The sequence below is a fragment of the Stegostoma tigrinum genome, chromosome 18 (assembly GCF_030684315.1).
Source record: "Stegostoma tigrinum isolate sSteTig4 chromosome 18, sSteTig4.hap1, whole genome shotgun sequence".
Lineage (NCBI taxonomy): Eukaryota > Metazoa > Chordata > Chondrichthyes > Orectolobiformes > Stegostomatidae > Stegostoma > Stegostoma tigrinum.
The window spans coordinates 42,335,348-42,360,866 of NC_081371.1; the positions used below are offsets into that span (position 1 = coordinate 42,335,348).

The 25,519-nt window shown below is 38.3% G+C and overlaps 1 protein-coding gene across 1 annotated transcript; it reads left to right on the forward strand.

Moving 5' to 3' along the window:
- The first annotated feature begins 1,247 nt into the window (after positions 1–1,247).
- On the forward strand, positions 1,248–24,113 carry alx1 (ALX homeobox 1). The gene is made up of 4 exons (XM_048548379.2): positions 1,248–1,605; positions 10,086–10,390; positions 15,961–16,089; positions 20,316–24,113. The coding sequence occupies exons 1-4, from the start codon at positions 1,374–1,376 to the stop codon at positions 20,634–20,636; spliced, it is 987 nt and encodes a 328-aa protein (XP_048404336.1). The 5' UTR covers positions 1,248–1,373; the 3' UTR covers positions 20,637–24,113.
- Positions 24,114–25,519: the final 1,406 nt, after the last annotated feature.

The window sequence follows — 25,519 nt, forward strand, 5'->3', positions numbered from 1 at the left end:
ACAATTAATACTGTAGCTGATTCCATTTTAATGTACCTCGTGGAATTACTCCATGATGAATGTATTTGCATTTTCAAACTTCGTGCGTGGATTGTGAACAATCACATTACTTCAACACCCTGTACAATTCGAAAGAATGGAGAAAGATAAGGCGTTGACGATTTAAATTAAGTCGGTCACATTAGCAGCCCTGGTTTTGCTAATCAATAATACCAGCGAAACTAAAACTGCATCTATTCGTATAAATTAACGGCTAAGGTGATAAATAAAACTGAAATAACTACGGATGCTGTAAATTAGAAACGGAAACAAATCGCTGGAAAAAGTCAACAAGTCTGGCAGCATCTGTGGGGAGAAATCAGAGTTAACGTTTCGGGTCCGGCGACAGAAGATAAATATCTGTCCCAATCAATATGTTTAATGATGAAGCTGAATTAGCTGGGTACTGTATTATATTAGAACAAAGAAATTGCTGAAGAAAATCAGCAGATCTGGCACCATCTATGAAGAGAGAAACAGTAAAGGCACGAGTCCAGTCTGATGCTTCCTTAGAGCACCAGACTTTTCTAAAGACTCACACCGGACGAGAAGCATTAACTCTGATTCTCTGACAGACCTGCTGAGTTTCTCCAGCACTTTCTAAGCTTGTTTCAGATTTCCAGTATCCGCAGTATTTTGCATTTATCTTCTTTTTTTGTAACTTATTAACTCTGTTGCCCGATCAAATATTAAAGAAATTATCCTGACATCCTTAGGTAATAGACATCGATAATTATCATACGTTTCGCCTGAACATCTAGGCGTGCGCTCTGCTCCTGAACGAAGTTTGCAAAGGTTTTGTATTCCTTTCGCGCTAGCCATCTAATTACCTAAAAGTATAAAGATACATTATGGCCAAGATTCATTGTAAATCTAAAAGATTCAGCGCTGAAATCACGTTGACACGCTGTAGACATTTGCCACGGTTGAAACGCGAATTATTTGGTGGGGGGTTGGGGAGACCATTTGGATAGTTCAATGTCACACTGGACACATTTAAAAGTCAGTTTGAAAAAAATGAATCAAAAAGTCAAGTCTGTAGCTGCCCGCACAGAAAAGGCACTTTTTACAATGTATATTCTTTACGAGTAGGGGATGGACAGGGGGTGGAGAGAGCGACCCTGGGATTTGCATATTCATTAAGTTGGGAGGAGGTTGTAGTGGGATCCCCAGCAATTTTACTGTATATAGAGCCGTTTCCAGAAAGCTTATCGACGGTCAAAAGCTGCGGTTTCCATTTCAATCCGAACAAAATTCCTAGCAGCGAGCATCGATTGCCCCCTCCCAAGCGGGTCTGTTTTGCCTTCCTTGAGGCTGCCTCTCAGTTGGTTTACATGATTATGGAATTTACAAGTGAAAACTTCTCCGTCGTTGGCCATCATTCGAAGGGGAACGAGTACTACATGGGAGCAGGAGCAACCCTGGAACAAGTTATGGAGAACATGGAAGGGGGGTCTTTCTATAACAAGAACGCATCGAAGCGCATCCAAGCCTTTATTAACATGGAAAGCATCGAGCACCAGGAAAGAATTGGAAAACCGTCCGTTCACGAAGACGGTGCGAATGGTAGGTAATATCACCATAACTGGTTTACACATAAACTTTAAAAAAACAGAATAGAAAGGATGCAATCATCTTACGGTATTGTTGACATTAAACATCCGCCTAGTTAAACGGATTTATCACCAGAACATTTAAATGAATGTTTAATTTTACATTAAAGTTTGCAAGGTCGCTGGGTTATCCGCAGTTATCCTTATTTATCGCAAACGGAAGCTATTTAAATAATCGTGTTTTTTATATCTATGAAGATACTGCCATGAATTGCTTGCTTGCACCGTTGCTGAATTGTGTACACTATCAGCAGAACCATAAATAACAAACAGGAAGAATTATCTTCTAGGAGACAAGCGGCTAGTTGCTCTGGGTGGAGGTGAGATGTTACCGTAACAAACCATTTGTCAGTCTCGTTTCAATAATCAATTGTACAGTCAATGATCTTAAACGAAACCATTTCTCACCTCAGACACAGCTGTAAGTAAAAATTCAACATCAGTTGTCTTTAAAGACGCTTCTGGAATCTAAAACTGCATCCATTCTACCATGTACTGTTTCGCAGTGAAAATAAAACTTGTGCGTGCTGAGGGAAGGAACAGCTCGTAAAGGTTTATTCGCTAAATGTAAATATTTCAGCCACACAGCGCTGAACTAAACAACGACTCAGGTCGGTCCAACGCAGTTCCCTTTGGCATGCCTCTTACAATGTTACCGTATTCGCGATTTCTCTCGTGCAAAAGAACACTAAAAGTCCATGCAACTTTCAACCCAGTCCGAAACATTTTCTAATCTAAGCAGCAAGTTATGCTTTGACCATAGCTTTACATGGTGAAGAAATATAAATATAGATTTGCCATAAGGACATGTTTGGCAACCGGGGTATATGTTTAAAGTCCAGGTAAGAAAATATTCTCAAATTGAACGACACACAATAAAATGTACTATTGATGTACTTAGTGCGCAATACAAGAGAAAACGGTACAAACTCTCTTGTCAGTCCTCCTATCGGCTTGTTAAACTATAATATGGTGATAGAGCCGTTGTGTTGCTTCTAAGTGTTCTGAGGGCCTGCAGTGACAAACCGGAGAACTCCAACCTACAATGGGAATTTGTCAATGTGAACCCACAGGTTATTTTTTCTTAAAATCTGGCAATAAAATCCTGGCAGTGCCCTTGAATATGTTTGATTGCAATTTTAAAAATAAAACCGTCGTTGGTCCACTAAAGTCCTACAGATAGATGCGCAAAATCAGGCCCCGACGTGACTCCAGCCTTATTTTACAAATTCTGAAGTGGCCAAGAAAGTCGAACTAAGCAATGCACGCCGGCCGCTTTTCTTGAACCATGCATGTTACTTCATCCAACTTCTTAGTCATTTAAGAGCCAATCACACATACCTAAGACTGGAGAAAGTTGTATTAAGGTTCAAGGAAAAACGGCCGGCGTGCAAGTTGTTCGATACAACTGCTTAGCCACGCAAGAATCCGCCACACTGACTGATGGCTGGAGTCACATACAGGCCCCAGCGAGTCCTCTCCCTGTCTATAAGAATGGCTCATTACACTTAAATTGCCTTTTCTTTCTCCATTACCGATGCCCACATTCTGATAATTAATTGGAAAAGTAATTGAGGACCTTTAGTTTTTTGGCTCCGCTGTGTTCTGCTCAGAAGCACGGCTGACCCAGAAATCAATCTGTTCTGGATTAACTTTAATCAGCACAAAAATTAAAGCTTTTCAGAATGAATCACTTAAAATACAGTTGCCAGAGTAGTTGCGTCCAATGCGCATTTTGGAAGAACTGCATATAACGGATACGACTTTATTTTAAAAAAAGACAACGTTAATGTCGATACGGAAGTTCTGCATCTTTGATTTACGATGGATTCTGTTCAAAGCATTGAGCTAACTGCCCAATATTTTACCCCATCTTTATACAGACATTGGCGAAAGCGGCTCCGTTAGCTCGAGTTACCGTTCCAACCTTATCGCCATTTATCTCTCAAATGTGGTGAACTTCCAAATGAAAAGTGTGTACGTTGCAGAATTTTATAAAGCCAACTCAGATCTGTCTTCTAGCTGGTAAAGAGAGATTCTTTGCAAAAATATACTCAGAAAGATACAATGGTCAGTCCTGAACATACGCAAAAAGAGATGCTACTCAAGTTCTGTTAAAGGGAAATTTGAGAAATCAGCTACTTTAATTTACAAAAACAAACCCCGCAAATGATGAAAAAGTGTTAATTATCATCAAGTTTTGTTTTACACATACCTGGGAAGAAATACCATCGTCTGTGTCGTTAAAGTTAAAACGGTACTTTGATATAAACAATCGGCTGAAGGAGTTTGAGACAAACTATGTCGTTTTTGCTAAATATTAATAAATGATGGAGACATTAGGGAAGGGTTTTAGAAATTTTGGTCTGAAATCGACAAATGCAGTTGTTTTAAAACATAAAGTTTATGTAATCGTGCGCCTTTCGACGATTATCAGTATTGCCTAATTGTTTAAAATGTCCATTCTTTCCACCGTCCCAGTAGGAGCACAAATTACTGAAGTTTTAAAATTAAATTTTCCTCAAACAATACACGCCGGCAATCTGATTACCAATTTAACTTTACTGGGCATATCCCTGCGAGCAAGAATTGCCTGGAATCTCCGGGTTCGTGTCAAGCAGTGAAAACAATCCTGCAGCTCGGCCTGACACTGTCTGAACCGAAATAAGTTTGTAAGAAAGGTGTTAGAACAGGAAGAAGGTGATGAAGACAGCAACAGTGTCACGAATTTTACTCGATCATACCTTGTATTTTCTGAGCGGCTGCTTCATTCTTAAAACAGACTCGATCGTTATAGGAAGTGGAAACATATTTTAGGCAGTTCTTAGAAATCAACGAAGCTTAAGACTTTCCACTGGGAACTTCTTATTTCGGATCGATTGCGAAACGTGGATGGAACCGTTTAGATACCCTTCAGATCACGTTCTTTCGATTAGATCAGGACGGATAGTAAGTGCTGGACTCTCCAGAACGCCCCCATCCCCGGAACAGGGGATAAAACAAAACTGTAGTTAATGTCTGCTAATGCCATTTTCCTGTTGATCAGATGGTGAGGAATTGACCGCTGAAGTCTAATGTCAAAGCGCTTCCCCTGCTTGTCCAATGGGGCTACCTATCATCACACACAAATTTCCTGGGAATATTTTATCCCAAAATTCTAGGCTATTTGCCCTAGAGTGTCCGAGGCTGCGGGTGACCTTACAGAGGTTTATGAAATCATGAGGGATATGGACAGGGTGAACAGCACGGTCATTTTCCCAGGGTAGGGGAGTCCAAAACTAGAGGGCGTGGGATTAAGGTGAGAGGGGAAAGGTATAAAAGGAACCTAAGGGGCAACTTTTTCATGCAGTGAGTGTATGAAGCCAGCTGCCAGAGGAAGCGGTGGAGGCTGGTACAATTACAACATTTAAATGCATTTTGCATGGGAAGAGTTTAGAGGGATATAGACCAAACGCTGTCAAAAGGGACTAGATTAATTTAGGATATCTGGTCTGCACGGACGACTTGGACTGATGGGTCTGGTTGCCTGCTGTATACATGTCTATGACTCTAGGATTTAATCAGCCCAAACTATTCACAGGTCTGAACATGTGTGAAGAATTAAGAACCAAAAAGAAACCCTTGAAATTGCTGGAAAAGCTCAGCAGGTCTGGTAACATCTGTGCAGAGAAAGCAGATTTAATGTTTCGGGTCCAGTGACCCTTCCTCAGAATGCTGAATTTTTCCAGCAATTTCTGTTTTTCTTATTTCTGATTTACAGCATCTGCGATTCTTTGTTGCTTTATGAAATAAAGTTCCTTGAGAATAACAATCAATCACTATAAATGAATACACCTGTGACACATCACAAACTTAATCTGATTAGCGGTTGTCTCTGATTTAAAAGTTTAACTTTCATTCCTGAATTTACAAATAAAAATTAGCAGGATACCGACAGCTCCAGCGTATTTTGAGACTTAGCATTGTACCCGCGAATTCCTGAATGGGGAGAATTCCCTGTAACTGACGCCGAAGCATTGGGAATTATAGGCCGGATTTTGAATGGTTCACCCACATTGCTTGGAAAATGCTGTTGTAATTAATATGAACAGATGCGTAACAAAATTCATGTTTTTAAAGGACACTATGTAATAACTGCTCAGAAAAGATTGCAATGCAGATTCTGTGGTCCTGGATTCATATAATTAGTTTGAATAACGGGGAAACAATAAAACGTAAGGCAGGGAGAGACGGTAACTAGGAATACTTCCTTTAAAATAAAATCAATTTTGCTATAACCGTATCCAGAGGGAGCGGATTATGCTGTCACTATTAATCTACCAGCTAGAAAACTTACAATAAACACGCAGTGAGAGATAATAAGGTTCCGACTCAATATGATGCGGGGTTCCTTTGCGAAACAGTCAAGAATAGCCACGTTTCCATAGATCCTTAAATCAAGTATAAAAGCTGTCCCAGAACTGATCGTGACTGCAATGCAATAATCAGGGAATGCGGGACATCCGTCACTGCTCCTAAAAATGTGGCTAAATAACTTAATGTTTTGAAATCATGTTGGAAGACATCTGAAAGAAGACCAAAGTGGGAATATAAATAATAAATGAAGTAATAACGAGGTGAAAGAGCTAGATAGTACTCTTTATTTAGTGGCCAGTTGGATTTAAGTGCATGTGAAGATTCCCCTCCTCCCAAAAAGAAACAACGCCAACTCTGTGAATCTGTTTCAGAGAACCAGAATCTTTATGTTGCACGAACTGATCATATAAATGTGCTAGTTAAAACAAACACAATTTACACATAGTCCTTATCAGTAAAAATGTGACATGATAAAACAAATACAAAAATGACCCACTTTACAAATTAAATATGTTCCAAGCTTGTAAAACATGTCATTGCAAGTCAGTAAGTTCTCTAAACTTTGACTATCAATCAAACCTCGCCAATTTTGAAACAGTGTCAGCAAGTTCCTTCCCATGACTATAGACAAAGTAAAATAATGCAGATGCTGGAAATCTGAATTAAAAGCAGAAATCACTGGAGAAAGTCAGCAGACCTGGCAGCATCTGTGGGGAGAGAAAAGTTTCAGGTCCAATACTACTCTCCTTTGAAACTTTGCATGACTTTATGCCCACAAGCAACTCTAAGACTGATTGACTTTCCTGTTGGTATCACAATTTAGATGCCTGATATTTCATGTGGGTAAATGTTGTATATGCGCCTGTTAAATAATCATAGTCTGGAACCTAATTTTCCTAGTATACATTTCTTTTAAATCCACAGTTTTTAATGTAATGATATGAAAACGGTGGTGTTGTTCTACTCAGCTATTTTGTAGTGCTGATTTTAGGATTTGAACACATTTTTCATTTGAAACTGATATGAACCACTCATTTCCCAGGATACCAGGAGAATGTTGCTTCATAGTCACTTTTCCAAACTCGTGTTTGTATCATGATTAATCCATGCAACTAAAACTTTTGTTCCACAAATAGGCATAGGTATTCTCATATGCATATTAATTATATAAAACTTAAAATGACAACAGGAATCCTTCATAATGTTGCCTTTTAATTGAATGCACAGACATTCCTGCTATAATTGTCACCTATATATGTATGCTGTCAGCATATGAGATAAAAATAACATCTTATCTTTTTCCTGAAAATCTTGAGGCTATCTTATCTGAGAACTTTCTTTTATAACTTCAGACTTTAGTTATCTCCCTTGAATTTACAGGTAGGGTGTACTTTGGGTGGAAAGTTGAGGATTAATTTGAACTATGGGAGTGGATGAGATTTGTTTAGCTGAATTACATTTTTGATGTCTGTGAAGATGGTAGGATATTTGGATCCAGCTAGAACCCTACGGCCAATATTCAGTCGCTGGAAAATTCCTGTAAATATCCCACAATTTCTATACCTAATTTTAGATCTAATTCACACTGTTTGAAGTCCTTGCCATGAGCTGGTTTCATGCTCTTGACGTTTTTTCACTCTATTTCGTTGTCTAAATGAGGCAATCTTCACCTTTTTTTCGTCAGTCTTCACATCTTTGACATACTTCAATAACAGCCCAGAGACGTGATTAACTAACCAGATCTGAAAATAAAACCTGTTCAATTCATAAGGATAAAGTCATAGAATCAGCAAACATAATAGCACAGGGCAAAGCCATTTGATGTTTCAAAATTGCACTGGCTCTTATGTTAATCAATTCTCTTAATCTCAATCTCCATTTTTACCCTAATCCCTGCGCACTTTTACACTTTAAAGTGTTTATTCAATTCTCTACCGAAGGCAACATTTGAATCTGTTTCTGCACAATCAAGCAATATGTCTTACATCCTAGACATGCGCTGAAATAAATTTTTCCACATGTTGCTTTTGGTCCTTTGCTAGTCCTCCAACAGGCTTCTCCGACAGCACTTTCCAATCCTGAAAACCTAACCTCCCCTCCTCACCCCCACCCACCTACCGAGGACATGAATATTATCACCTGCAGGTTCCCATCCAAACCCCACACCATTTTCACTTGGAAGTATAACATTGTTCCTTCACCTTTGCCAAGTCAAAATCCTGGAGGCCTTTCCCTAGCAACTTTCTAGATGTACCTACAACACACAGGCTGTAGTGGTTGAACTTGTCAACTCATTACTGGCTTCTCCAAGGCAATTAGGAATGGGCAATAAATGTTAGCCTGGCCAATGTTGTCCACATTCCATTCAAGAATTAAATAAAAAGGCCCTTTAGCCTGTATCTCTCTGATTTGTGATCGTTCAGCCATTGGAAACAGTTTCCCATTGAACATGCTACCTATTCCACCCCACTTTTAAATCCCTCCATCAAATTTCTTCTTAGCCTACTCTGTGAGGATAATTCTTGCTTTTACAGATTGATAACATAACTGTAATTCACACAACAAAAACAAAGTTGCTGAAAAAGCTCAGCAGGTTTGGCAGCATCTGTGGGGGAGAAAACCAAGTTAATGTTTCGGGTCCGGTGACCCTTTCTCAGAACTATAATTTACGCAACCTTGATGTTATCCTGTTAAATCTTTTTACACCCTCTCCAATCTTAATGAAATATGGTGCCTAAACTCAATGTGTTTTCACAATTTAGCATCATTTCCATTTGTGCTCTATAGTGTAACTCCTTTTATAAAGTCCAGAATCCCACATGCTTTATTCACTTTTAACCTGGCCTGTAATCGTCAAGCTTATTGCACGATAACTCTTCCAGGTCCCTGGATTCTGACACGCTTATGAAGCTGTGCCATTTAGTGTGAACAGTACCTTCACATTTTTCCAATGAAAAGTATATGAATTCACATTTCTCTGTGCTATATTTCATCCAACCCATATATGTTCATTCTGTCAGCTTGCCAATGTCCTTTTGAAGTTATGCTTATTTTCCTCTAGTTAACTACATTTCAAACTTGTGTGTATTTTGAAACTTTCTGTGTTGTGCCCTGTCCCATCAAGTCTAAGCTATTAATATAGAGCAAAAAACAGCAGCAGGGGGCTGAGAATTATGGAACTTGTGCTCCTTATGAGAAACTTCAATCATTGATTTTTCACGCCATGAGGCAAGGTACAAAGTCAATGAATGCAGCAGATTTCTATTGCTTGCTGAACTCCACACATATTTTTTAAAATAGGCAAAATCGATGGTGGGAGGATGAATTTATATAATTAACTCAATTACCTCCTTTTTTGACATCACCTTTCCCCATTCCTTTAAAGAATTTGCTTGTCTTTCCGCACCCAGTCTTGAGAAGTGATCTATATGTGAAATTTTGTATAAAGGTCCAGTTTTGAAACCTTGCGTAATCAATTCAGAAGCAGGGGTTAACCTATATGTTTGGTATAAAAGTGAACCACCAGTATAGATTCTGAGTGGCCACTGTCTTTGTTATTTGTCAAACAGGGTCTGCCCCGTGTATGTCTCTTGAACTCCTGTTCACTTTCACAACCTGGACCATGATGTCTGCTTAATTCCTTATGCTTAGTTATAATGTATTATGAATTACAACATCCATTTGTGGGCTTAGAAATTGTGGCTGACCAGTAATCCAAGAGTAGCCTTTTGCAGTTGAAAAGGAGTCAACTTATACGCCAAGTATTTGCAAAGATACAATTTTTGACGCTAAAAATGATTTTGTCTGATATGCTAGGACAACTTACATTTAAAAATTTACTATGAGTGCTTGTTTCTTTTTGCTGGATGCTCACAAATTGTCTTTTGCAGCTTATGTTTAAGTTTCTGATTAAGTCTGCAATATGTTTTGCATATTAAACAGCAGCGGTTTGTAGCCGCTTTGTTTTTTTAAAATCATATTATTTGTTAGTAAATTACTTTGGTTGGATTGTTTTGGTATCCTCTTATGTGGATTAATTCCTGTAACAATCGTCTGATTATTTCCTTTGTCATCCAGTCAGTTATGGTGTTTCAAAGTCGATGGGCCAGCCTGTGTGTTCTGAGCTATCAAGACCAGTTGAAAGCTACTGTAACATGAAGGTTTCACCACCAAAAGGGCTAGAGGAGAAATCCCTCGTGGATCAAACCACTGACAAGAGTGACTCTAATGTTTCTAGCACTAAGAAGCGGAGAAATAGGACAACATTCACCAGTTTACAATTAGAAGAGCTAGAGAAGGTTTTCCAGAAAACTCATTACCCAGATGTGTATGCCAGGGAGCAACTGGCTCTACGGACTGAGCTCACGGAGGCTAGAGTACAGGTAAACTATTTCATCTGTCACTCCTTAACAAAAATTTGTAAAACATGCTATAAAAACATGTTTAACAAGTTGTTAACATTATTGTCAACTGTTATAAGTTAACATAATTATAGTAATGAGTTAAACATACCAGAGGGGGCATAGTGGCTCAGTGGGTAACACTACTCCCTCAGAGAACCAGGGTATTGTGTTCAATTCCACCCTTGGGCAACCATCTATATGGAGTTTGCACGTTCTCTCCGTTGCTGCGAAAGTTCCCTCTGGGTGTTCTGGTTTTCTTACGCAGTCTAAAGCTCTGCTGATTAGGTAAATTGGCCATGCTAAATTGTTTATAGTGCCCAGTGATGTGCAGGTTGGGTGGATTAACTACAGTAAATGCAGGGCTACAGGAATAGGATGGGGCTGTGTATCTGAGTGGGATGTTGTTTGGAGGGTTAGTGTGGATTGAATGGGCTGTTTCCACATTGTAAGGATTCTATAAAATGATTGGACTGGTTCATTTAGGAGTAAATTTGTTTGTGACACTTTGATAAGAATTAGTTACCAAATAATTTTACTGAACTGAATATTTAATTTTACAAATGTGGAATCCCATTCCTTCTGAGGTTAATTAGTTAAGATGTTTTTGAAAACTTCTTAGCTTTTCTTTCTGCCTTTTTAAAATCACTGCCATAATTACAACTGTCATCCCAATTTTTGTTTGACTTTCTGCACGTGATTTAAATTTATATCTGACTTCCAACTTTATACTTTGTGGGCCAGACTAAGTGTGGGTTACAAAGTATGCTTCAGAATGGAACTGAAGAATGTTGATGTATCTTGAATTGCTCAAATATTTTGCATATCCTCAGATTTTGGATTAGGGCATGTCTCACCACAAAGCACAGCAAAGGCTGAAAGATTCATATTTAAAATTTGATATAACAAGGTGTAGAGCTGGATGAACACATCAGGCCAAGCAGCATCAGAGGAGCAGGAAGACTGACATTTCGGAAGGGCCTAGGCCCGAAACGTCAGCCTTCCTGCTCCTCTGATGCTGCTTGGCCTGCTGTGTTCATCCAGCTCTACACCTTGTTATCTCAGTTAAAATGATTTAACTATGTAACTCGTAACTATGATTTAATTTGAATTATGTAAAATACTGTGTATATTTTAATAGAATTTTCTCATTCCTGTAATAACATTAACCTAACCTTTAAAAAGAACAGGAATTTTTAAAAAATGTATCATTTTATTAAGTATAACGTACCTCTGTGTATACATATCATGGAATTGAATCTTACTTCTATTGACATGTCAGAGTGTAATTTCAAATGATTTTTGGCATTAAGCCAGTATACAGAAACTTGCATTTATTTGTTTTAATAAAGAATTTACTCACAAGTCTTACAATTAAACTATATCACAATTAACACATAAATACTATAATTATGTCTAATTCTAAGATTGAAATAATTCTATTGAATATTTAAGTATGACTTGGGCATCCTGTGAAGGTAGAGATATTTAAAAGTAAAATGTTTGTATTTAGTTATTAAATCACACACAGTAGGTAATGGAACAAATGGTACATGTTGCAGAAAGTCAACTAATGAAGTATCACTTCCCTCAATTATCATTCTTTCAAGAATTTGGACAGTGAGCTATTAAGTTATGCTCTTGGGCATGCACTATTATCTTACACTGCTGTGAATATAGCATACATGGTGAAGTAATCTTACAGTAATAATTACTACAAAAGTTGAAATGTAATGGTTGAAATTCCACAGGTTTGCCAGCTTCAGATTTGTAAACTCCAACTTCTATTTTTTTTAGAATTTATTTATCATTTTCAGCAAATTCCTGATATTTTACAACAATTTCTTTAGGGACTGGTTGAAACATCAGCAGAACAACATCACACATAGTAATGCATAGAGCAACATTAATTTCCATATTCATTCTGGAGAAAAGTTTCTCTAACTTCTACATTTTGTTGATGCTAGCCACATAATATTTCTTCAGAATGAAAGAGTTCTTGGGATAACATTTTGAGATAGATTGTAACTCAAGTAATATCTCACAGCCAATTAAAAACATTCTCATGTTAACAGGTGAGATCAACAGTCTAAGTACACATTTGTTTCCATTAGAATTTTGGTTAAATCTGCAACTGTAATCTGAAATAATTAATTGATGGATCCAGTTAATTTGATTGCGGCATGTTGTTAAGATGATTGCTAGTTTTGCAAGTGTTCCTGCCATGTAAAAGAGTATTAAAAGTCCCTGTTTTGTGACAAATGGAAATTGCCTGAACAGTAAAAGAAGCTTGTTTAAATAAACAGCAAAATGGAAGATACAATGAATGGTTTGCTGTTTGTTACAAGCTGTCACGCAGCCTCAGGGCTTGACTGACTTATTATCATTCATGTGTTGTTCTTCCTTAGGTCATATGAGACTCGTAATAATATTACAGCATCTCAAGACATGTTAAACAGAGTTAATTATTATTAGCCCAAGGGTGGCTCTGGAAAAGAAAAAGGACCTGCATTTATACAATGACTTGCTTGATCACTGTATAACTCCAAACATTCTCCAGCCTGTTAGGTTCTTTTAAAGTATAGCGCTTGTTGCAATGTAGGAAATATGTTAACATTCTGGGCACAACTAGATCCCACGAACAGAAATGTGATGATAACTAGATTATTGTCTTTTTCTGATGTTGATTGAAGAGTAAATATTGGCAAGGACACCAAGGAAACTGTTGCCTATTCTTCTTTGAAAAGTGGCTTGGGACCATTTACATCTGCCTAAGGATAGAAGAGATCTAGGTTTTGCACCTTATTTGAAAGACAACTTTCCCTTGCTGTTAAAGCGAAGCTGAATGCTAAAGGGTGTGCTGGCTTGGTAGCAAGAACCCAACATTTGTTACAAGGCCTCCCCTCATTCTCTTTATTAGTGTTCAGAGATTTCCATGTTAAATGTTTGAGAACATCTGTTGACATCCAGAAAATGCTCTTATTATGCATGAGCAGTACTCTCACCTGTAAAATCATTCCATCCCGTGCACTCATATTTATTGCGCTTATTTGGATGCCACCGTGTTTTTTTTATTGGCAGAGCACTTCACAAAGTGAGCATGTGCAGAATTTTCCATATGAGCAATGAAAATCTTTTAGTGGTATCGGGAGACACAGCATAAGACTTCCCATCAAATCGTCTTGTTTAAAAATCAAGAATCAACTACACAAGTCCAGGAAAAGATGCAATGTTTTTATTTTCCTTGATTTCAACAGACAGGCCTTGAATATTTATGAGCCTCAGTTAAATTATGCCAGCAGACTGGGAGATGCAAATTATTGTTTGTGCAACCTCATCAACAACAGAAAAGACTTAAAGGAGATAATTGGTGCTTTTAGCATGACATGTTGCGGGGAGAATGCCAAGAGTTTCACAACAGCCACAGCACTGGATTTACCTCCCCCCTTCTCTCAGAATCTGTTTCTAATTATCGTACAAACTCAGTGTCTTTACTGCGCTATGTAGAATATCATCATGTCCTTAATATGAACGATTGGACAATCTCATCAATAATTGATTTCCTAATGCCTTCCACGTTTCAGAGTTAGATGATTTATTCACGACAAAGATCCTGCCAACAGTACCATGGGGCTGTAGAATTCACAATCATTTGGCTTATTACATTAAACATCTTAAACAAAAACCTGTGGGCCTTTGTTTTAGGTTTAAAAGTATGTTTAATTCTGGCTCATTTTCTTTCATTATTTTTGAACACTATTTGCATATAATGTCAGAATTGCAAAGTTTAGTAACAGTGCAAATGGAGTACTTTATCTGCAATTAAAGAAAATAAGGAAGAATGACTGTGCAGTTGTAAATTCTCGTTTAAAGTTGATTTTGGTCCCTAATAACCACTGAGGTCATTTTCATGTTGGTGCTTGTTTTAGATTTGATTAGGGGAAACTAGTGCTTGGGAATAAGCTTCAGTTGCCTTTGCTGTAGGCAAGTGTCATTGTTCTGCCTTTTTGTGGGTCGATAGTCCTATCGTTGGAATGTGAGAGATAATTAAGTAGGAAAAATGTGTTGAGTTGAATTATGAACGCCATTCTTACTTAATACAAACCAAACTAGTGTTGATGTGTAAGTGTTTCGCCCTGCCTTAAAAGAACTTGCAAGTCTACCTCACGATTTCTACAGCAGTTTACAGCCAAGGAAATGCTTTTGAGGTGTATTCATAGTTGTAGGAATTTGCCAACTATCTATTGAACTGCAAGTTCCAATAAACAACAAGGTGATCATGGTCACATGATTTGTTTTTGTGATGTGATTGAAAAATAAATGTCAGTGGGACACCAGGAATAATGCCTCTGCTGTGTGAACCTTTGTGAACTTTGTCTAATTATATTATTTTCCAAAACTCTAGCAGAGGATCTTTTATATCCACTGACATAGCCTTGGTTTAACAGCTCATCCAAAAGGTAACACCAATACCCCTGACAACACAGCACTCCCTTAGTATTGCACTGGGAGTAATAGCTTGACTTTGGTGCACGAGCCCTGGGGTGAGACTTGAACCTTTAACATTATAAGTCAGAAACTACCAACCATGGCTGATACTTGAACCAAATTGCGAGCCACAGATTTTCTCAGCATAATGAAATATTATGTTAATTTTCTTTTGGCTGTACCTTAAAATGGCCAATAACAAATCCATAGCCTATATTGCACCCTTATCTGATTTTCTACAATCTCCCCATTTGCTATTGCCCTTTTCATATTTCTGCCCAAAGTGAAGATTTTCAACCTGGGAGTTGTGAATTAATCAGAATTTTATCAAGTCTACAAAATCATGAGGTGTATAGACAGAGTGGATAGCAAAAAGCTTTTTCCCAGAGTGGGGGACTCAATTACTGGGGGTCATGAGTTCAAAGTGAGAGGAGGAAAGTCTAAGGGAGATATGTGTGGAAAGCTCTTTACACAGAGGGTGGTGGGTGCCTGGAACGTGTTGCCAGCGGAGGTGTAGACGCAGACACGATAGCGTCTTTTAAGATATATTTGGACAGGTACATGGATGGGCAGGGAGCAAATGGACACAGACCGTTAGAAAATAGATGACAGGTTAGACAGAGGATCTTGATCGGCGCAGGCTTGGGGGGGCCGAAGGGCCTGTCCCTGTGCTGTAATTTTCTTTGTTCTTTGTTCTTGTATTTACTCATTTAAATTCTTTTGCCATTGAACTGCACTGCTGAAAATGCTTTCTCTGATATTGATGGTGTTTTCATTAGTGAGCTGAAACTCACTGTTTTTCTAAATTTGAGGTAGAACACACTGTGATTTTGTTCATATTCATTGGCATTCCTTGGCTTGCTTCAATATGTTCAAGGCATCTACCACACAAGAAAATTTAAAAATGCCCATTTGCAAGGCTTTCAGAAGACATCCCTGATTGGAAGTCTGACCAAATGAATGAGATCCATTTCTGCCAGTCCACATACCTCAACATTAATCAGCGATCCACTGACTTTGGTAAAGTAGGAAATTAGAACAATAATCTTTTTATGTTTGTACAGGTTTGGTTTCAAAATAGAAGAGCGAAATGGAGAAAGAGGGAACGCTATGGACAGTTACAACAAGCTCGAAACCACTTTGCAACTTCCTACGATGTTTCTCTTTTACCCCGGACAGAGCCTTATTCACAGGTTGGTAGAGAATGTAACAGAGCATAATGTTACACTGCAAGTTGGTAAATAGTCTAGCCTCATTTAAAAACGGATCTCAAATAATTCCTTTCAATAGCTTTAGTGATGTTTTAAAGTAAAATGTTTGTTTTTAATGTATGTATTTACTTGACTTGGTTACAAAGCTTCCTTCTGCAGAGGTGAAATCCTAACATAGAACATCAGCTAGTGCTAAACTTCAACGGGTTTGGATCACTTTTATGGATGCAGATAGTATCATTTGACAACTATTCCTTACTACAGTTATGACATAATATAACACCAAGCCAATCTGCATTTAAGTTACATCAGTTCACATATATGAACCAAATTGAACACACTAACAGCATTAACGTAACTGAGCATTTGATCCTTGAACAGTACATTTATTTTGGCTTTGGAAACGTGAAGCCCAACTGGAAAAAGCTTCCTCCCTCTTTTCCAAAACATTCAGAACATTTTACGTCAAGAAAGCCATTGCTCCTTTTTCATGCGATTTATAACATCCCTCAGGGGATAACAGAAGACTATCTTTCGCACTGCCTACAGGGTAAAAATACATATCAACATTTACTACGTGGCAAAGATGATATGTGTATTGATACTATCTTGGTTTTTTTATAACGTTCAAGACATTCACCCTTCATTTTATTTGTCAAAACATATCCCACAATAAGTCCAAAGCTTACTCAAATCAATAACCTTTCACAATTATAATCCCATCCCCCCACTGCACCACACAACCAGCCCAGCTCTTCCCCCCCACCCACTGCATCCCAAAACCAGTCCAACCTGTCTCTGCCTCCCTAACCGGTTCTTCCTCTCACCCATCCCTTCCTCCCACCCCAAGCCGCACCCCCAGCTACCTACTAACCTCATCCCACCTCCTTGACCTGTCCGCCTTCCCTGGACTGACCTATCCCCTCCCTACCTCCCCACCTACACTCTCTCCACCTATCTTCTTTACTCTCCATCTTCGGTCCGCCTCCCCCTCTCTCCCTATTTATTCCAGTTCCCTCCCCCCATCCCCCTCTCTGATGAAGGGTCTAGGCCCGAAACGTCAGCTTTTGTGCTCCTGAGATGCTGCTGGGCCTGCTGTGTTCATCCAGCCTCACATTTTATTATCTTGGAATTCTCCAGCATCTGCAGTTCCCATTATCTCTGACAATTATAAAACTTGTTCTGTTTCCATCCAGGTTTCTCTTTTTAGTTTCCTCATAAAGATTGGATATTTTTCTGAATTTTCTTTATCGCTTTTGCTGTATTACAGGACAAGCACGAACAGCTGAATTGTATCCTTCTCATCATTTTTCACTATCAGTTTTATTTCTTTCTTTCCCATTCCCAGAAGTCAGCATTATCAGATTTTCAAGATGAGAACAAATTCATTCACCTAGAAAGACAAGGGTAGCAGATACATGGGAACAGCACTACCTGTAAATTTCCCTTCAAACCACACAATATCCTGAGTTGGAATTATGTTACTGTTCCTATACAATTAACAGAAGAAATCTGAGAAACAGAACTCTCTCAATCGTACAATGTTTTTCCAGAGAATTGAGGTGGGTGTGATGGGGGAGGTAGGGGGAATCAACTGTTTCAACAGACTACTGGATTTCTCAGTTGAGGACAGATAATGAGGGCTGATCTGCTAATGACATTTTTTATGGGTTTGAATTTTTGACACATTTACTGGCTTTCTGTGAAACTGGAAAGCAATGAATGAACAACATACTTAAAACATTTTCTTTTATATATCCTATTATCTCAGTTGGGTTAATTTCTTAAATGCAATGTTCAATTTTGAAGAAGTCATGCCAGAACCGAAATGTTACCTTTGTTCCTCGCTTCACAGATGATGTTAGATCTGCTGAGTTTCTTCAGGATTTTCTGTGTTTAAGTTTTCCAGCATCCGCAGTACTTTGCTTTTATTATTATGAAAGCACCATAGCTTGTCCATGGTAGTGAGGTGGGGTGTGGCATGAGAAGCCTCGGGGTGTGCATGGGGAAATAATGCTTGATTTGGAAGTGCTGGCTCTCTGATCTGCGTTGCACCTCTCAGCCCTTTAAAAGCCGACCCGACACTGCAACAATTGCACAGGTATGGTCAAGAGCTGACTCGGAGCTGGCTAAGGTAGGAGTGTCAGGTCCATCTCATGATCCAAACCATCCTGCATGCTTAAGAAAGAATCTGGTGAAAATCAGAAGCTATGAAAATGTCTGCTTGGAATTAGGATCCTTCTCACATTTTTAAAGATTCCAAAGTCATCCCAACTCAGTGCATCTCCAGGTCATTTTCTCTCCAACTTCTGTATTACAACTGCCATTTATGTATTTTTGTTCCTTCAGATTGTAACGATTTCTGACTTCTTTTGTCTCTCTTTATGGCAGCTTGTTCTACTTGCCTTTCCCTTGTCTCTCTGCATGTTTTCCTATAGAATCTTTTAGTATCTCCGTTGTCAGCTCATCATTTTGCAGTTTCCATAATCTTTTCTGTCATTCTCGTTGTGTCTTTCTCTCTCTTTCTCTGTAATTTTTGAATTATTTCTCTCACTCACAGTTCCTCTTTCCTCTGATCCTACTATCCTGTGTGAGTAATCCCTGTCACTCTTTTATTGCCAACCTGGCTGCCTATTAATACCTAAAAATGTTTAAAAACATCTGAAAGTAAATAATGGAAGTGATTTTGTTGTAAATACCCAATTGCTTCATTTTTCAGAGATAATGGGAACTGCAGATGCTGGAGAATCCGAGATAACAAAGTGTGGGGCTGGATGAACACAGCAGGCCAAGCAGCATCTCAGGAGCACAAAAGCTGACGTTTTGGGCCGAGACCCTTGATGAAGCATCTAGGCCTGAAACATCAGTTTTTGTGCTCCTGAGATGCTACTTGGCCTACTTCATTTATCTCCTTTTGGGGGACCAAGCATATAGTTTAATTTAACGCAATTGTGGTCAACTTTTAACAACTTGTTTAAGTAGGTTAGTATGCATAATCTGCAGACAGGCCTATGTGTGTTGAGCAATAATTACCAGTACTTGCTGGTGATACCCACATCCCAAGAATGTTACTTATTTAAAACTAAAGGATTAGAAGTGAATATCTTTAGTTCCTCAAACATTTCCATGCTTCCCGTGGCAAACAACCTTTCCTTTTCACAATCTATGATTTTTGTTCTCTTCATTAATTTTATCCAGTCTACTTGGATATGTTACAATGAAAACAAGGAGCTTCACAACACTTCTGTAGTCTCTGGGTTAAGCCAGTCTCAACTGCACTGCAATGGAACTACACTTAAACAATATAAACTCACTGACCCAGGTTAGGTTTAGCATGAAACCAGTTTCTTTTCATTCTTGCATACATGAGGCGTGGGTGTTGCTGGCATGGCTGACATTTGTTGCCCATCCCTAGTTGCCTTTGAACCATGAGGCTGTCTTGGCCATTTCAGAGTGCAATTAGAAGCCAACAGCATTGCTGTGGGTCCGGAGTTAGATGTAGGTCAGACTAAGCAAAGTTCTTTCCCTAACGCACATTTGTGAGCCAAATTACATTTTGCAATGGTTACATAGTCACCATTAGACTAACATTTAGCTCCAGATTTTTATTGAATTCAAATTTCACCGTCTGCCATGGTGATATTCAAATCCATGTTCCCAGGACATTAGCATAGATCTTCTATGTTATGACTTCAGTGATATTACCACTATGCCATTTTTTTGACTCATTGACTAGCAGTTGTGTTGGCACAGTCCTATCCTCAGAATAGGAGAATTTCAAAGGCTTTATTCTCGAGAACACTTTAATTTTTGTTAATTGGGAATGTAAAAGGAAAATCTTTACGTGAGCAGTTGGAACATTAAACAAAAAAAAAACAGATTTTAAATTCTTATATGTTACAACAAAGAATTGATCATATTCAAGAGGTTATTTATAGGAGTTAATAAAAGCATGGCATTTTAAAATTAAGTATTTCCTCCATGTACTTTCTTTATTAAGCATTATTTGGGAAAGTAGCACAAAATTTTCTGTGACTAACTTTATCCTCAACAAATGAGACAAAAGGATTTGTATTGTGAAATTTTAAATAATAACATTGAAGAAACAAAATTGGTTGAAGTTTTACTAGGTTTCCAGCAGCTGCTGAATAGTAAGCCTGAATGGAAAATTGATACATTCATGCTCTCATCTGTTTTCTTTCCTCCAGTTGCAAAACAATTTGTGGGCAGGGAATAGCTCTACTGGCTCAGCAGTTTCATCCTGCATATTACCACGTGAATCTTCCCCCTGTATGTCACCTTACCCTCACTCACACAGAAATGGCAGTTCCTACATGGGCATATCAAATCACCAAAGCCAGTTCAATCAAGTTGCTCTCAACAATCTTTTCAATGACTCAGTACTGTCTGGCTCATCTGATGGACATGCCTTCGAGCCAAGGCCGGAGTGTGAACGGAGATCATCAAGCATTGCTGTGCTTCGGATGAAAGCCAAGGAACACACTGCCAACATATCATGGGCCATGTAATGGAGGTTTAATGAAAACAGAAGACAAACCATTAATGAACATGTCTGGGCAATTCTGCTCCTGGAAGACTTTAATAAGCTGCTACATCTTGAACAAGCAAGTAGTTGAATGCACATCAGAGGAGAGCAATGCACAGGTGTTTTTTTTTGTAGACCTCTTTTAATTCAAACAGAGAGTACCAAATCAAAAGCTAAATTGGTTGATCAAAAGTTATGCATAGCTGTTTAAAGAGAGTACTGTACTCATTGAAGCAAAAGGTTTTATATTGCACCAGGATGCCATTTGGCTCAACATAATGGTCTCAGAAAGCATTCTCCATCAGCCCCATTCCTCTGTCATCAACTTATATCCTCTTAGTTCTCATTTTCTTACACTTACCTGACTTTGATTTGAGGATTATTTGGCACACTTCTTGGGCGACTGATTCTAGCAGGTTTCTACAGGTCCTACCAACCATCTGTATAAAAAATAAGCTCTGAACCTCCCCTTGTTTTCCATTGTTAATATTCTTATCCTGAATCTCTTTAATTATTGATTCACCGACAGGTGAAAATGAATTTTCAAAATGTACGTGATCAAACCTCTAAGAATTTTGAACATTTCCATTAGATCTCCTCTTAATCTTTTCACAGACAAACAACTTTATCTAAAGTCTCCTCATACTATAAGCTTCTCATTGTGATATTTTTCCATGGCCATAAAGGGGCCTAAATTGAACATAATATTCAAGTGGCATTGGTGACAATGCATCAAGATTGCTTAACATTATTACTTTTGTATAAAATTCACAATCTGTCCTGCAGTCACTAAGTCTTTTTCACTGTGAAACATTTTTTGGATCATTTGCAAAATTTGATCTTGCTTTTCTTCAACCCCAAAACACATCATTTTATATACAGCGTTATTGACAACTATAGGTTCCAGAATGGGTTGCCTGCTGATCTCACTCATGCTAAATTTTGGAACTGACCATTCCCAGTGCTAATAATAAAATCACTCTTTGGAACATATACCACCACTGTTGTAGAAAATATCGATATTTTAACCATCTAAAAATTATTATACAGCAGCAGCATTATGGTATGTTTCAATAATATTAGTTTGAAGTTACACAATATATAAAAACTTTAAAATCCCTTCGTATTAAAAGGTTTAAGGGCTGATCTAATTGGAGTGTTGAATATGATAATAGTATCTAATAGGTCACATCCTCTGTTGGTGGAATGTGAAATAAAAAGCCTTTTCTTAAAATTAGAATTAGACTGTAGGATTGAATTCATGAAGCATTTTTTCGCTCAAATGATCCGAAATCTGGAATTCTCTCGTCTAAAGGCCACTGATGCTGGATCAGTTTAAATTTCTACAACTGAGATTGCTTGATATCTTTGCCCAACTAAAATCAAAACATATGATAATAAATGCAAGTAAAGTAATAGATGAGCCACAAACTATGGGGGAGGGGGTGCAACTGAGGGGCTGAATGGTCTCCTCCTGTTCCTCAATAATCTCTAGTGTAATCAATTCAGCAAAACGAAGAAGCTGCCAAGTAAGTCTCTCACATTTCACTAGTAAAATCCAATGTGTGCTCATTTTTATATTCAATACATTTACAAATTAACCAATTCTGTGGATTTAAAAATGGAAAACATGTATTGCTTGTGTGTTCTTCTAATTGAAATTGGCTGAGTATTCTTTTCAAAATTCCATTGAAGTGAATAAAGATTATTTGAAGATTCCCTTAAAAGAGAGATCAAACATTTCCAATAATTTTTAAAGCAGCTCTGGGGAAATCTCTGCTAATTCTTGGACCTGTGTGATTTTTTTCCAAACTGCAAGAAGAAGGACAGCTTTGGTCTCAGAAGTCTAAATTCTGATTAAATTTATCTTGTGGAATACTAGAGAACTAAAAATCACTGGTAGATTTTTAAATTGAGCTGATGAAAAAAGTGCTGTGAATGTTATTTATCGTTAATTAAAAGGGAAAAATAACACCGTAAGTATGTTCAGTGGAGGTTTAATATTTATTCCTTCATGCAATCGAGTTGGTTATATCTTTTAAAAATATCTTATTTATTTTCTCTGTTTCAAGCTGACATTTGAGAAAATGAATATGACAATATTGAGCTGAGTAACCTTTTTAATCTGATGTTCATGTGAAGTGGGGTGGGGGTGGGTTTTACTTTCCAGCCAGAGGTGATTCTGACTCAGTAATGAGTAGTTTGTCTGAGGACACCACAGTGAAGTTGTCCTGCCACCAGAGAGTCAGAAGACCAACAGCACTCCATTGCTAGCCCTGACAGGTGATCATGGCTGGAGCTTCACACGGTTTGACCCTGACGAGGAATTGTGGAGTGGAAAGCTTGGGAGGTCAGTGGGGCAGTTAGGTTGGGGTCAGTCAGTCAGGCTTCTTAGCGTGGTTTGGGAGGAAGAGGGCCTGCAACCTAGAGGTTGGTGGGACGGTCCAAATGTGGGTAGTCCTCTTTGCTGGGTGTGGGCACCAGTCACCTTTCCACATGATGGCAGTCTCCTGTCCCATGCTGACACCACTCCTGCCGTCCAAATCCTAGGGTTGGAGAGATTGGTGATGCGTAAACCTCCATTTAAAAACCTGCAGATCAGGATTTAGAAGAATGATTCTCATAACTCTCAAGCCAATACATGAATTGGATCAAAGCGTGAGGAGCAGGGTTAACTTAACTATATCTATCCTATTAGTATCACATTTTCAATTTTCAAACCAAAGCCATTAAATTGATTCAAAACCAGAAAGAGCTGGAGAAGTTCAGCATCTGTGCAGAGAGAAAGAGAGTTAAAATTTTACATCCAGTATCAGAGCTGACTTCTCTCTACAAATGCTGTCAGGCCCACTGAGTTTCTCCAGCACTTTCTGTTTTTTTTGGCAGACTCCCAGCATCCACAATTCTTTGTTTCCATTAAAATGATTGCATTAAAATATTGCAAACTGAAGCTTAATTGAGCACTAGTGCAGTTTGATTGCATTTCAGAAGCTTGAATGATCTCATCTTGCCTTCAATATATGCAAACTAACCTTTTTGTGATACTTTTGAATTACAAGATTTATCGAACGTAAAACTGAAATAATTTCTGCCCCAGTCATCCTAAGACCTCTTTGAATGAAACCACCCCTTTAGAACAAGTCAGTGTTAATTAGAAGGAAGGTTTATTTATGTTGCAGACCCAGGAACAAGGGTGAAAATATAAGGTACAAGCCCATCATCCAATGTTTATCAGTAGTCTGTGCATTCTGTACTCAAATTCTGTACCTCATTTTCATTTTTTACGTACATTTAGTCTGAGGAATGTCGAAAGTTTTGAACTGATTATTGAACACTGAATATCACAGGTTAAATGAAAAGTTAATTCACAGCTAAACACTGGGTTAAACCTATTTCTTTTGGACTGTATACAATTCTAATTGTCATTTTTGGTTTTCAGTTCTGTGAAATAAATTTGGAATAAGGTCCAAAATAAAATCAATTAATAAACCATCATCGTTCACTTCTATTTATTTATTTCTGAAAGAAAAAAGTGTAATTTTATTAAAGGTTTGTCCCAGAAACACTTCGTTGTGTTCTTTTATTGTGTGAATCCTAGTTTCAACAATTGCAGCATTTCCGCCAGCCAAACACTCTGAGCTTGACACAATGGAATTCATAGATCCCTGACCATTAAAACTGTGGCCAGAAACCATGCTAAAGATAATAAATAAGTAAGAATACCCATACAGGTCAAGTTTAATGGAGAACTAAATTCATAATGCAACACAAATAACTGTTGAAAATGTTGACAACTGTAATCAAGAATTAATTTTAACTCAGGATTAGAATCAGAAGTGCAGAGGCTAAAAAGAGAGAGGAATGAGCCAGGCCTTTGAAGCCAGATATTGCAGAAACACAAAACCCCACTTGCATGTCTGGACTCTAATTCCCAGCTGAAATCAGTTGGAATGACAGTGGTGCAAGGAAGGAATAAGATCAGATCATCACTGGCCCTTGCAGAAGTTAAATATAATTGTTGGGCTTGTAAAATCTATTAATTTAAATACTCTTTCACAAGACATGGACATCATTGGCTAGGTCAGCTTTTGTTGCCTCTTCTTTGGGGAGGTCATGATCTGCTGTGTTCTGCAGTTCCATGTCAGAAGGAGAGTTTCAGGATTTTCATCTAATGACTGAGAGCAAATAGCAATGTGGTCCCAAGTCAGATGGGGTGTGTCTTGCTGCTGGTAACGTTCTCATGCATTAACTGCCCTTGCCCTTCTAGCCATGGTGTGGAGGTGCTGGTGTTGACCAAGGTCAGAAATCACATAACACCAGGTTATATCCAACAGGTTTACTCAAAAACAAAAGCTTTCGAGCCTTGCTCCTTCTTTAGTTGTTCAGGCAAGGCTCTGAAAGCTAGTATTTTCAAATAAATCTGTTTGGACTGTAACTTGTTGTCATGTGATTCTGAACTTGTCCTTTTAGTTGGTCAAAATCAAAGGTTTGGAAAGGGTTTTTGAAAAAGTTTCAACTAGCCCTTGCAGTGCATCTTGTATATTAGCAGACATATTCTTCTGCTGTGCGTCAGTGGGGGAAGAGAGAGAGCCAGGCTGTCTAAGGTCATGGATGGGATGCCAATCAAGTGGTTGCTTTGTCCTGGACAGTGTTGAGCTTGGGAGTGGATGAGGTGGGGTATTACGAGAGCAAATGTTTGGGTTACGGCAGGTAGAGAGTACTCTTATGGAAGCAGAAGTTTAAAAAAAGAATCACCTCAGCCCTGGATCCTTATTACTGTCAGCACTGTTGGTGGGCAGAAGATAGTAAGGTCATAATTGTCCCCATTTTTAAAATGGTATTATAATTTAAATTAAGCTTCAATTC